The 14373-nt window shown below is 39.2% G+C and overlaps 1 protein-coding gene across 3 annotated transcripts in view; it reads left to right on the top strand.

Moving 5' to 3' along the window:
* Positions 1 to 14075, top strand: part of CHD9 (chromodomain helicase DNA binding protein 9) — a 189757-nt gene extending 175682 nt beyond the window's left edge. For all 3 annotated transcript variants that reach the window (XM_044986992.1, XM_044986994.1, XM_044986993.1), the window contains 4 exons: positions 104 to 325; positions 4484 to 4612; positions 7278 to 7382; positions 10749 to 14075. In XM_044986992.1, the coding sequence (XP_044842927.1) occupies positions 104 to 325; positions 4484 to 4612; positions 7278 to 7382; positions 10749 to 11603 (1311 nt within the window). In that variant the 3' untranslated portion in view covers positions 11604 to 14075. The remainder of the gene's footprint in view (positions 1 to 103; positions 326 to 4483; positions 4613 to 7277; positions 7383 to 10748) is intronic.
* Positions 14076 to 14373: the final 298 nt, after the last annotated feature.

Genomic DNA, 14373 nt, shown 5'->3' with positions numbered 1-14373 from the left:
ATTGGCTGTGTATTTAACTAAATTGGAGACCACCTACAAATTCTTTGTGACATTCATTTTCCAATGTATTGCATATTTCTCAGAACATTTTGTCTTTCTACAGGTTAGTCCAGGCATTAACACCTCGCAAGTTGCTCCAGTAATAAACCCAACACTTCCTTATGCTCAGTCCCAAGGTCTACTTGATGCAGAAAGCCCAGTTCCTGTTATTAACCTGAAAGATGGAACAAGACTTGCAGGGGATGATGCACCAAAAAGGAAGGATTTAGAAAAATGGCTTAAGGAACATCCTGGTTATGTTGAAGATTTGGGAGCTTTTATTCCTGTGAGTATTCTTTTGAACTCTGCTTTACCTAAATAGTGAGTCTCATTCTGCCTCTGCATACTGTATTTAAATTTATAATATATGCCACATGGGATTCCTTATTCTCTTCTCTTTTTTTTTCTTCTTCTTCTCCTTCTTTATTTTCACTTTATTTGAAGAGGAGGTAGATGGGATGGTCTCTTCATTTCTTTCCATCTTCTTCCCATTTCCATGCAATTTGTACACTAAGGCCAGTCCATGAATATAGCATTTAATCACTAATAAAAAAATAATCAGTAGCAAGATGCGTTATCTGTTGCCATTTTTTATAGAGACTAATCAATTTCAAATATTTCTTTAATGAAAATTAGGAAAAAGTATTCTTGTGATGTTTCATTAGTTATAAATGACACTGAAAATGGATGTGTGCATTTTCACAATTATTTAAGAAGAATAAGTTGGTTACAGTGGGATAAATGTCATAGGGACCTATATTTTAAATGCTTAGTAGTGTCAAATGTGAAATGGATTTGCTATTCCCACCTTGATACTTCTGAGCTTCTGATCTACTGACCCATAAATCTGTACAGAACAAACATTTATGAGATTAAAACCAAAAATGTTCTGTTCTGTAAAAGTGTTTTAATATGCAGTAATATTGGGTAAACTGGTATACCCGGAAGTAAAGTACTTCTGAAAATTGCAACTTTATCAGTACAAAAGGGGAAGCAAGAAATTATGAGCTTGAAATTGAATTGTTTGTGTACCTTTTGTCTTGCACTGGATGTATATAAATTTTTTACATTTTGAACTAAATTCTAATATTTCAGTTTAAGAATAATTTCAAATAACTATTAGAAGCTGAATAACTAAAAGGAAGCATCAGTATTCTCCAGCTACCTGTATCGTAGCCTCTCAGCCACTTTTTCTCCTCCTCTTCTTCGTGATTGGTTTGTGTCCAGCCTGTCCATTCTGTCCGTGCACTGTTGATAAACCTGTCAGGGTATTAGGAGGTTGAGGGTGCTCTTTTTATTCAGAATGACTAAGTATATTAATACAATCTGTTGTAAATATTTCATTTTTATTCCAGTATCTTGCCTGTGCACGTTAAACAATGTGTTCTTTAACTAGCTTAATAGTCAAGTCTTCAGGATGCTGATTGGTTGATAAATAACAAAAGTGCACCTTGATCATCTACATGCCCCTCAGGTGCAGACTCTTCACACTAACAGGGAAAGTCATATCTAACAAATACTTTGTCTTACAAAGTTATGATCTTGACTAACTATGGCATTCTGTTATTGTTAATAATCCTGCTGTATTAGATTAAATATGTATTCTATTTATTCTATACATGTACTTCTGTCATTATTGCTGTAGTCACCAGTCTAATCCAAATTTGACTTCAGCCAAATGCTATTTCCAGGTTTTTTGTTCAAATAGTAAAATTAAGCAGTCAGTACACTCATAAATTAAACATCTTGGCTTATATCATTTTTACAGTAATACTTAAAAACAGTCAGTGACTGTATGGGACAGCAAAGGTAGTAAAAACTCTGCAGGTGTGCCTCCTGTTCTGGTCCCTATATGCTGCTCTGATGAAGTATTTGAACCGGGGAACAATTTCCCCAGCACAGGAGCACCAGAGGTCCAATGTAAGTGTCACTAGCGGTCCCTTGAGCAACTTCCAGCTGGAAGGGGCATCTCAAGCAGGTTGGTGAGAGTCCATAGTGATGATCACTGCAGAGATGTTGTGCTGTGGTGCAGCCTGTAGGCCATCTTGAGGAGTCTGCTACAAGTTAGTACAGAACTTACCAGTCATCTTCAAGTGATGGTCTGTATGTGTATTCCACATGTGGGTATGCATGTGCCTGAGTACAGAATTTTAGTATAGTTAGTTATTTTCTGTTCCCCTCTACCCTTCCCAAAAAGGAATTTTTTCCCCCAAGAAGGCTGAGATTATACCTGGGATTCTGAGGTTCAAAAACTGCATTTCCTGCCCTCGCTCCATTTCTGTGAGCAGTGAACATCGGTATTGTCTCTGCTGCCTGGGTAAGGCTCACATCTCAGCCAAGTGCAGCATCTGCTGCTCCTTTCCCCCCAGAACTCATGAGGGTTGGGAACTGAGACTTAGAAAACACCTGATGGAGAAGCCTATGAGATGCCAATCAGATCCAGGTCAGAGACACCCATCCACCAACAGTACATCAGTCTCATCAAGCATAAGTGCAGGAATGGAGGCGAAGACTTCTAAGCCGCTTCCCATGAAATTAAACGGATAGGGACAAATTGTCTTCTTTGAGGACTGCTTTGAAGAGAAAGGAGCCCTCCCTGACCCTGTCAAAGTCAGAAGAGCCTGCACACATGGGCATCAAGGACTTAAGCTCGAGTAAATCTCAGCAGGAGAAAGTGGCATGCAGGGGTACAGATCTGCTGATTCTAGCATCAGTTCCTATGGCGAAGGCTCAAGACAAACAGAGCAGACATGGTGCCTAAAGCACATGATCCAGGTGAGATCAGACTTCCACTGTAACCAGGGAAACTCCTGTTCCAGTGGCTCCATCATTGAACTCTCCCCACACTTCCTGATGGTCTGGGATCTTTTGTCTCCATGGAGGACATTTTTGCTCTCCCCTATCATCCATCCCTCCTGTTGAGATCATCTTTATCTCAGGACATTGTCACTCCAGACGAAGAGACTATCCCAAGGATACAGAGTAATTCCCCCTTCCCAACCTGCCAGCCTTGGTGCGCAGCCATCAGTATTATCAGTAGTCCAGTCTCTTTCTTACACATACCCCTGATTGAGAACCACTGGTCTAGAGGAACACAGCCATTATTATGAGGAGAGACTTGTGGTTACAATCTTCAGATTTCCCTAGATAGGTACAGACTACCATCCAGGATCTGCCCTTCGATACGATCAATCTGTTTCATGAGGAGACAGATACATCTCTCTGCTTCCTCGAGGACTCCAAGACAACTCTTCGCTCTCTGGCATCTCTGTACCCATGCCCCCAAGAGAGAACATCACAGACAGAGGTATAAGGTGAGACTGCCTCCCCAGCTCTTTTATCATCAATGTCCTCAGGCCACTGAAAGACAGAAGGTTTATAGGTCCAGGAATACAATCTCTGCAACATCTTACTCTAACCCATAGTCCAAGAGTTTCTTTTGATGAGACTGTAGAGACTCCCACATACTTTTATTGTTGCCACATCATTCCCCTCCTCAGATTTTTGGAGGCCACCGTACCCATTTTGCTGGCAACTGGAGGGCCCTAGCTGCCAACAAATGCGTACTGGAAATTATTCACGGCAACTATCTGATTGAGTGTCTGGCTACTCCTATGCACAAATCCCCTTCACAGTTCCTTTTCAGGGACCATTCTCATGAGATGATTCTCGGACAGGAAGTGGACTCACTTCTCCTTTGGTGAGCCAAAGAAGAGGTTCCACCTAAATGTCAAGGGAGGGGACTCTACTCCCCTTACTTTTTGATCCCCAGAAAGAATGAGGGATGGAGGCCCATTCTCAACCTATGACGACTGAACTTATTCATCCAAAAGCTAAAATTCTGCAGGGTTGCCTTGGCATCAATAATTCCATCCCTAGAGGAGGGCACGTGGTTTGTAGCTGTCCTCATGGAAGACTCATACGTTTGCATAGATGTTCTCCCACCGCACAGAAGGTTCCTAAGCTACATTAACAACAATGTGTTAACCCTTGAGGGCTCAGCCGAGTGCTAGTTCATCGTTTAGCAGTAAGGTATTCCCTGGGAAATATCCAACCCTCTTCCACCCTCTAACTTCACCACCTCAACCAAGCTTCACAATCATCATTGCTGTGTACAGTATTAAATTGTTTATTTAAAACTTATACTGTGTGTGTGTCTTTTGTCTGGCGAAAACTTTTACCCTGGAACCTAACTCCCCAATTTACATTAATTCTTATGGGGAAATTGGATTCGCTTAACATTGTTTTACTTAAAGTCGCATTTTTCAGGAGTTACTGTACAAGGTAAGACTGCTTGTGATATTGGAAATATGAAAGGATTTACCTTAAAATGAGCGGGTGGCTTATAAGAATAAATATACAAGTCTACTTTCTCAGCACTTTTGTAAGTAGTTTTATTAGAAAACTAAGATTATTAATTCATTTTTAAATCCCTCTAAAACAGAGAATGCAGCTTCATGATGGGAGGCCCAAACAAAAAAGGCACCGTTGTCGAAACCCTAATAAACTGGATGTTAATAGTCTCACTGGTGAAGAACGTGTTCAGCTGATCAATAGAAGAAATGCTAGAAAGGTAATCCTATTACTGTGTCCACTCGCATTCCTTAATGATTGTGTTGAGAATCACACTTTCAGCAAGTTCACTGTAACTTTCTTAATAAAGGGTTTGCTAACTTCTCCAAAGGAAACACTTGAAAAATGCCCCCTTGAAGTTTTTGCCTTGGTTTACGTACACTTCTTTGGATGACTCTAGTTAAATAGCCACAAACACCAGAAATACTAAACTTCACGCATACCTTCTATTACATTTCAGACATCATCTACTTTCAAGGTTTTGTAAAATTAATTCAATAGGTTATCTTGCACTGAGACTGGCCAATAGACTTGCTCAGATTTGTCAGCTATTTCTGTGTTCAGTCTGTCAACCTGCATTCTGATTCACCAACATACCCATTATGAGTCAGGTTGGCAGGTTTCATAGCAGGGTAAAGGGAGCTGTTCTAGGGGAGAGATGTGGCTTGGGGTAGGGATGTGGAATTGTAGGCAGATGGATCAGGGTTTGGGAAGGGCATGAAGGAATTGAGCTGGGCTTTGGGGAAGGGTAATGTGCAGGGAAATAAAGTGAATAACACTTCCGCATGTCGGAGTGAGTTTGGCGTGGTGGGTGTGAGTGTGGTTTTGAGTCTGAACAGTGTACCCAAAGCAGCATTACTGTAGGGAGCCCTTCAAGTGCTGTTTCATCAATGCACAGACATTCAGCTCTTCTGGTACTTCAGCCTTGGCTGTCCAGCACACCAAACAGCAGTGCCAGGAAAATGGAGGTATGCTGCACATACATCAATATTTATCAATCAAGGGCTCCTAGTGGCTCTGTGCTTCTGTGTAGGAGAATGAGGGAGCAGCACCAGGAAGACTTTCAAGCACCAATTCCTCAAAAGCACTGGTCTCTGAAGCATCTTCTGTGGCCTGAGGACCCCCAGTCATAACAGTTTTCTGCACCTAAAATCCGCAAACCTCCTTGCCCTTGCTAGCCACTCACTCCCCCTTGCCCAATTTTTAGGCCCTCTGATACTGCCAACTCATTCATAAAGCTGCCTGGATGGAGTGCAGGATTCAGGAAGGCCTGGGTATGTGATTTTCTTTTTGTGGGGAGGGGAAAGGGGGGGTCTAAAATGAGGGAATCCCCACGTGTCTATACCAAGGCCTGTACCAGCATTGGAAGGACTCCCCTAAGCTCCCCAGTGCACTGAGGTAGCAGCCCCAAGAGGAGCCAGTGCCGGTGCCTTGACACAAATACACTATGTTCTCTCATGGTGGTATCCCAGGGAGCTGAGCCAACAGCACTAGGGAATCCTATCAAAGGTGGTTGTCCCAGTGCAGAGACATTTGAGCTCCCCCCGCCACAAGCTGCCTGCACAGTGATACTCCCTCTTTGCTGCAAGGAGATTCACCACTGTAGACTGCCTGCCCCATTACCTTCTATGTTCCCAATCACTACCCTGCCTCAACATCCCCGGTCACCTGGCTCATTTCTGCTCTTCTCTTTTTGGTTCTCTCAGTTGTCCATGCGGCAGCCCCATGGGGAGCTAAGGAGCAGAGGCGGATTTCTGTTTTGTGGGGCCCTGGACCAGAACAAGTGCCCCCTTCTTCCCCCCCTCCCCCCCCCCCCTCCAGCATTGCGGGAGAAAGAGTCGGAGCACAGGGGCTTGCCCATCCCCCTGCCCACCCACCCAGCACTCCTGCTGGGGAGCAGAGGAAGCCCCTGCACCCCAACCCCACTCCCCAGCAGGAGTGCTGGGTGGGCTGAGCAGGTTGGAGTGGAGGGATGCCCGAATTGGCCGGGGCCCCTGGGCACAGGCCTTTTTGGCCCAGTGCCTAATCCACCACTGCCAAGGAGGGGTGAAGAGCTGGTTAGAGAAGGTCTGGCAGTTAACAGAGATGTGGAGGACATGGGGAGTGTGAATTAAAAATGAGGCTTGAGCTGAAAGGAGCTTGAGTGGATAAAAACAAAGAGGAAGCGCTTCTCTTCCCTCTCCTTCCTTTCATTCAGCTCTGTCCTAGGTCAAACCCTACTTCTCCCCTTCCATGTCATGATGAGGTGTAAAAAAGGGGAGTTGATGACAGGGATTTTTGATGACTTAACTGCTTATTTCCTTGTTTTTTATGGGTTGCATTGATGGTATATGCTGTTTAGAAAACTTAACTCAGAATTAGTTTGATTTTTGTGTGTGTGGGAAACTATAGGACAATAAATAGATTACCCTGTCAGAAAGCGCAGCTCTTATTAGACAAAAAGGGTGCCTCTTGAAAAGCAGATTCAGGGGTGATAGGTTAGAACTGATTCACCCATCAAAAGGTAAGCAATTTTTAATAAACAAAAGGAGTATGAATTTTCCTTTTAAAACTTTGACACCTGTTTTCATATATTCATTATTAGTGTGACACCATCCCATTTCAGTACATTTCTGAAATGAACCCTGGCATTTATACTAAATCTTACATTACTAATTTTGTCAGATATTGAAGTTGCTACGTATATGCGAGTTTAGTGGCTGCTGATGTCTGGAACAAATTTATAGAGTGCCAATTCTATTCCATCCTGACAGAAACTAATGACAAATCTGGAGTGCTGTTTCGCTTTCTAATGCTGTCAGGTTATATCTGATTTTTTGAAAAAGACATAAATGAAACCAGAGTATCAAATCAGGAAAATCCAAAGTAAACTTTTTATTTCTTAGGTGGGAGGTGCTTTTGCTCCACCACTGAAGGACTTGTGCAGATTCTTGAAAGAAAATCCAGAGTATGGAGTAGCTCCTGAATGGGGAGATGTTGTGAAACAGTCTGTGAGTATTTATAGGATGAACAATGTCATGATCTATGATGTGAAGTCTGCTTTTTTTCTTCTTCTTTTTTTTTTTTTTTTAAAAAGAGGCAGACTGATACTAGCATTGGTTTCAGGTACTAAAGTCAGGCAACTGTTGATTAATGTACCTTTGGATGCTCTTAGGAAAATCTACCTGCCTACCCATGATATCTACTTATCTATCCTTTGCCACAATGATGAAGGTAATTACAAAATTAAAATTTTAATTGGCCATCAAAATAAAATTGCTTGTCCTGGGAAAATGAGCAAGTAGAATTTTTGAAGATTGATTTAATTGTACTAGGTACCTAAATTAAGAGCCAACTATTTATTAAAATAGCTATTATGTTCTGCATTTTATTTTCTAGTTCAGAACTGTACTGTTAGGCATTTCCAGTGGAAGCGAGATTTATATATTGTAAAAGTTCAATTGTTTGGGGTGTCATACATCTCTCCTTGTAGAATAAAAAATGTGTTTAATATTTACAGCTCTACAGTGAGCAGGCTTTTAAAGTAGAGATCATAATCTAGACTTAGAGCAAAATTTTCTGAATTGCTTATGTCTCATGTTCAAATGTGACCTATCTCTTTTGAAAATCGGACTTAGGCTCCTGACTCAGTTGGCACTTTAGAAAATTGTACTCCAGTGTCTTGTGCCCTCTAATTCCCAGGAGCATGGTTTGTGCTGCTCTGGCCTCACCTGTGTTGTTTCTTCTGTTTGGCTCTCCACTCTGTATGTGCTACTAGAATTGTGTGACAGAAGGAACATGCTCCCCACTGGCACGGGAGCAGATTAATGCCAATAGCAAGATGCATCTAATGTGTAGTTTTTCCCAGGTTAGGACTTAGGAATGTAGCTTAAAAAAAAATAATAATTGGCGATATACCAGTCTCCTAGAACTGGAAGGGACCTTGAAAGGTCATTGAGTCCAGCCCCCTGCCTTCACTAGCAGGACCAATTTTTGCCCCAGATCCCTAAGTGGCTCCCTCAAGGATTGAACTCACAACCCTGGGTTTAGCAGGCCAATGCTCAAACCACTGAGCTATCTCTCCCCCCCATAAGAATATATATTTATTGTAAATATTCTGCATTGTAAACCAAATTTTAATATACAGTTTGAAAAATTGAATTTGTAGCTATTTGTGGTCACACAGTTTGCATTCAGATTTGCAGATCAAATAATCATGCATGTGCCGACCTGATTTGCTAAATGTAGACTTTGTGCACATATAGGTGTACGCAAAAATTTGTGACCACAATTTCTGAGGCCACTTACAAATTTTCCTCTTTCTGTAGAACTTGTAGGAAATATCCAAATCTCATGGGACATGTGGTACAGAAGAAGGAAACTACACGGATGTTTTTATTTCTGTAATGAAAAAACAAACCCAAAAAACAAATCCTGTTATCTGTAAAAAGTGACAGTCTGTTATAAGTGCAGTAGATCAGAATAACACAGATGGTTTTATTTGAGGTTTGTACCCCAGTAAGTTGAAAGGGAAAATTTCATTTAATTATTGATGCTGTTTTTTGTCTGCAGGCTTAGCAAAACAGCATGCATATATTTTCATTGTGAAAACTGTATAACTGATTCATCTGTCCTTTGTTTTATTGGGATGAGTACTTTAAAAAAAAAACCAAAAAACCACCCCCCACCTATGGAGAGACAGCTGTAAACCCACCCTCCTTTATCTCCATGCAAATAGAAGTGGCTAGAGGTCCAGGCCTCAAAATGTTGGATAATAAAATCCTGCTCTGGGGAACTTTATTTACCCTTCCACTCCTCATGTCCACATAGAGATGAAGATAATTTCTGGTGGTAATCCTGTGAAGTCTGTATACCCACCTGCCAGAACTGGTAGGCATTGTACTACATTTGCTGTACACAGTCAGCCTCAGGCAGAGGATTGCAGGTTTTTTATTTATTTATTTAACAACATTTTAGGCTTCTGCAGTTAATCATAAGTACTATAGTATTTAAAAATAGTATCTTTTTACTTAACTCATCCTTATGTTTATTGAAAGTTCTGAGCACTTGCTTTAGTGACAAAGTAATTTTTACTATTTTTTTTTCCTGTTGGTATAGCAGGGCCAGTACAGCTAACAGTGAATTAGATTCTATTCTGGTTAATATGCCAACAGAATTGTAAAGTTCCAGTTGCAGGACTAGGTTCTGCCCTCTTTTATACCCAGGTACCTCTATGAAGGGCAATGAAGTATCACAGCAGTAACGAGGAGCAGAACTGGTGACAGTGGTTACGAAGATATAAATGCAGCAAAGAATCCTGTGGCACCTTATAGACTAACAGACGTTTTGCAGCATGAGCTTTCGTGGGTGAATACCCACTTCTTCACCTGCATCCGAAGAAGTGGGTATTAGATATAAATGAGAATAGAATTTGCCCTGTAGATTTTTTTTTTTTTAATGATGATCCTGAAAGCAGAAAGAATAGAGCTTTATTTTCAAATCCTTGGTTGAATAGTAGGGCTGACAGGTTTTTTTGTTTGTTTTTTTGTTTTTTTTTAATTAAGGGATCTTGTATACTGAGCAAATTTTATATTGAGGTATAATAAAAATTGAATCCTGTGGTGCCATTTTTATAGTCAGTTTTCAAGACAGAACTGTACTTCAAAAAGAACACCAGAGCACAATTAGAGTCCTATCTTTACCACTAGATAGGATTTACATAGATAGTAGAACACCACTCCTAGGTTGCAAGAGAAGATTTTAAGTGTCTTGGATTTCAATTTATTTGGACTTTCAGTCTTTAGTAGCTTGTGTGAAATGTGAAGAAACATTAAAATGTTCACAGATCATGGCTCCACATGAAAATGCACAATTACTTTTCCTATTAAATTCGATAGCTCTGTTATCTTTTAGTCACAGTAACTAGGCATTTTAAAAAAAAATCAAATAAATTATTGGAATCTGGAAATTACACTAAAACTGTTGAAAGATCCTAAATCCACACTAGATTTTAAATCTTAAATTCAGATTGCTTAGGCCAAATCCTACAATAAACCCTGTGAGGATGATCCTCTGGGCCTGTGGAGAGCCTCATTAAAAGTAGTAGGGATCAATGTGGGTACAGAGGACCATTCAGGGTTACAGGGCTCATTGCAGGATTGAGGCTTGAATGAGGTACCTTTGGGAAGTGACAGCACAGATCAGTCACAAACTTTCAGGGAGTTGTCTGGTTAATCAAACTACTGTGCTAAATTTAGTTAAACAATGTTTTTTGGAACTATTCTTGAGTATTTAATTTTTAACCAACATAGCTTTAACCTTATTTTCCTGTAATGGCATTCATTTTCATATATTAATATAGAATGTATCTGTTTCAGGGATTTCTTCCTGAAGGTATGTTTGACCGTATTCTCACTGGGCCTGTTGTACGAGAAGAAGTGAGCAGGAGGGGGAGACGGCCTAAAAGTGAGATTGCCAAGGCAACAGCTGCAGCAGCAGCTGCAACAGCAGCAAATGTTTCGGTCAACCCTTTGCTAGCCAATGGAATACTTCCAGGAGTGGATCTATCGACTCTTCAGGCCTTACAACAAAACCTGCAAAACTTGCAATCACTGCAAGTAACAGCAGGATTAATGGGAATGCCTGCTGGACTAACTACTGGAGGAGAAGCTAAGAATATGGCTGCCATGTTCCCCATGCTACTGTCAGGAATGGCTGGATTACCAAACTTGCTGGGTATGGGAGGACTCCTAACAAAGTCTACAGAAGCTGTTTCAGAGGAGAAAAAGGGAAATGACTCAAAAGAGCCAGATGTAAAGAAAGAAAGGACAGAAAACCAACATGCTAATAATGGTGGTGAAGACTCTGTGTCAAGTTCTCCCTCTACGTCCTCTGCTGCCAACCCCTTAGCTCTTAACCCGTTACTTTTGTCTAATATACTTTATCCAGGGATGCTTCTCACTCCAGGCCTTAATCTTCATATCCCAGCATTGTCCCAATCCAATATTTTCGATGTACAGAACACTGAAAACAATGACACAGGCTCAGCCAAGCCTATAGAGGAGAAGGAGGAAAATTCTAGGATTAGAGATCAGGAAGACAAAGGGGGAACAGAGCCAAGTTCTCATAATGAAAACAGCACAGATGAGGGTTCAGAGAAAGCAGATGCTTCATCTGGATCTGACAGTACATCATCTTCATCTGAGGATTCAGATTCTAGTGATGAAGACTGACCCCAGACTATGTACTTAAATTATGAACTCATTTTGAATTTATTCTTTAATTATTTCATTGTAAATAACCCAGTGTTGAGCGCATCAAATGATTTATTGACTGAACTTTCAGTATTTGTTTAGAAGTGCAAACTGCTTTCAGAGATGTTTTGCATGTAATATTTCTTGAAGTTCATAAGTTTCTGAACTTGTATGTACTATCAATACACAATGGTGTAAAATTACAACAAATGGCATAATTTTGTTGGGAGGTTATTTTATGAAAATAATGCTCAGTAAGAGCTGTATATTTAATATATTTGCAGTGAACACAGAATATTTTAGGCATATTATTGATTTAATTTGAATATAGTTTTACAGCCTCCTTGACACTTATAATTTACAGATCAAAACTCAGCAATAATTTGGGCAGCTAATGAATGTCATGAAAGCTGTAGAATCTACATCACCATCCATTGCTTTAATTACATGAAAATGCTGTAGTGTTGCGATGCACTGCTGATGTTTCCAATTCAGGTACAAGTGTGTTTAGAAGGAGGAAAAAATGTTTCCCAATCAGCCAGTTAAACTGGCTATCTGTTACCTCAGCTGAGTTAGTTTAGGAAGTTTACATTGGTTTCTATACTTGTTTTCAGGTTTCGTTTTGTTTTTAAACACACCCACTATGATATCATGTTAATCTGGCAAGAGATAAGACTGTTTTTTCTCATCAGAAGCATTCTCTTTGGTAACAGTAAAGGGAAGTTGGCACAAAATACTCCTATTGAGGAGTAGTATCCCCAAAACTCAGAAAAGGCAAACTCTCATGAAGTGCCACTGAAAAGACCTTTCAACACTGCATACTTCATGTAAAAAAATGTTTGTTTGCTTTGTTTGTGTAGATTTTTATTTGTGTTTTATGTAACAAAGCCTCCTGGGATTACCAGATAATAACGGTAAAGAAGAATATTGATAGTTTAAACTCATTTTGAGTTTAGACTTCTCTACAGGTTTAAATATGACTAATTGTTATGACGAAATGTTACCCAAAATCATTCTTGAGGATTTAGTTTATATATTACGCTGAGTTGCCCAATTTAAAATTTAAAAAAGCACTTTGAATAGTAAAGACAGATAAGTTATTCCTGGAAACAACAATAACAGGGCATAAGACATCTGTTCAAATCCAAATCCTTAGAACCCTTTACTGTATAAAATCAGTCTAATATTTGATGTGTGATATGATTCCTCTTTCTGCTGAAGCTGCTATTACTCTGACATGGTAGAGGCCCAGATTCACACTTACATGTTTGAACTGAGATTTCGATTGACTTTAGTTATCTCGTTTGTGGTCCAAGAATAGAGAAGTGCTCAGAGAGAATAGATACAGGTACTAGTAGAAGTCATTGAAAAAGCTTTTCAAAGGGATAAATTAAAAAAAAATTGTATATTTTGATATAGTTCTGTTGCTTGCTTGTATAGTAAACAAGACTTTGTTTTTTACCAAGAACTTTTCCAATACATTATACGTTTCTATGTGCAAAATAATTAACCCCATGATTAGAAGCAGTATTACATGTAATTACACAATTATACAAGTCCTATTTGGATTGTGCTGGTTACTGTATTTTCCCACAATAGTATTCTGATTTTTGGCCTTTCATACAGTGTCTTAGCAATAGTAAAAATTAAAACCTGCCAAGAGAAGGGTGTAGCAATTCTTCATCATGAAGGGATGTATTGCATATTTAATATTTTTGCCCTTTGTAATATAGCACTTTTGTTTAACTAGGATGCATCTATGAAATAGCCAAAGTTTTTCAAACACAGTTATTAACTTAGTTTGCTGATGGAGTATTTCAACAACATCCGTACCCCACAAAAGAAATACTAAATCTTGTGGCTAAAACCTAATTTATATCAAATTTATTAAATAAAGTATTTTCCTAATTATGGTCAAGTGAGTTTGCTTACCGTTCTAGTGATTCTCTTTCTATGTAATAAGGCAATTACAGTTTAAAATAATTAAGGCTGATAAAGACTTCAACATAATGTATTGGATTTATTTTTAATCATTATCAATTGGAAGAGGAAAAATGTGTCCCACTATCAGCTAAACAATATGCAAGTATGGTTGTATAAAGTTAAGGGTTGTAAGGAAACTTCAGTAGATTTACACTAATACTGAGGTTACAGTTAAAAGGATATCCAAGGTGATGATAAAGTGTGTGTTGGTAGTTACTAAAAGAACTTTAGCTATTACTGCCTTGTATTTCTATCCCTTGTTTCAGGCTTCATGATACAAGTCTTAGTCCAGTTTTTCTTTTGGACATTTGCAATATTTGCCAGTTGTGTTCTGTGTAGTCTGAATTTGCTTTCTGTAGTTGAACAAGCGTCTTAAGTCATTTGTAATTTATTGAATTACTTTCTATGATGTTCTATAGAGGAAATGGAAGTTTAATTATTTTTTATTAAACATATTCTTTGACTACCCATGATGTCAGCCTTGATACATGAAAATAATTTTTAACATGAATACAGATTAAATTTATACCTGTGAACAGTGTAGGTGAAGCTATTAGTAAAATTCCAAGGTGTTAAAACACACATTAAGATGTGTTACAAAATACAAAACTTGAAGATATTCAAAGTTAAGAATTCAAGTCAAGGTCATGTATCTGTTTTGATATAACTACATACAAATTCTGTGAATTAGTTAATGGTAATTTCCTGGTGTTCTTCCCTGGTTTCTGAGAGAATCCATTTCAGCCTATTTCCTGTAGCATTTATA

The sequence above is a fragment of the Mauremys mutica genome, chromosome 14 (assembly GCF_020497125.1).
Source record: "Mauremys mutica isolate MM-2020 ecotype Southern chromosome 14, ASM2049712v1, whole genome shotgun sequence".
In the NCBI taxonomy this organism is placed as follows: Eukaryota; Metazoa; Chordata; order Testudines; family Geoemydidae; genus Mauremys; species Mauremys mutica.
This window is presented reverse-complemented; position numbering and strand designations above follow the sequence as displayed.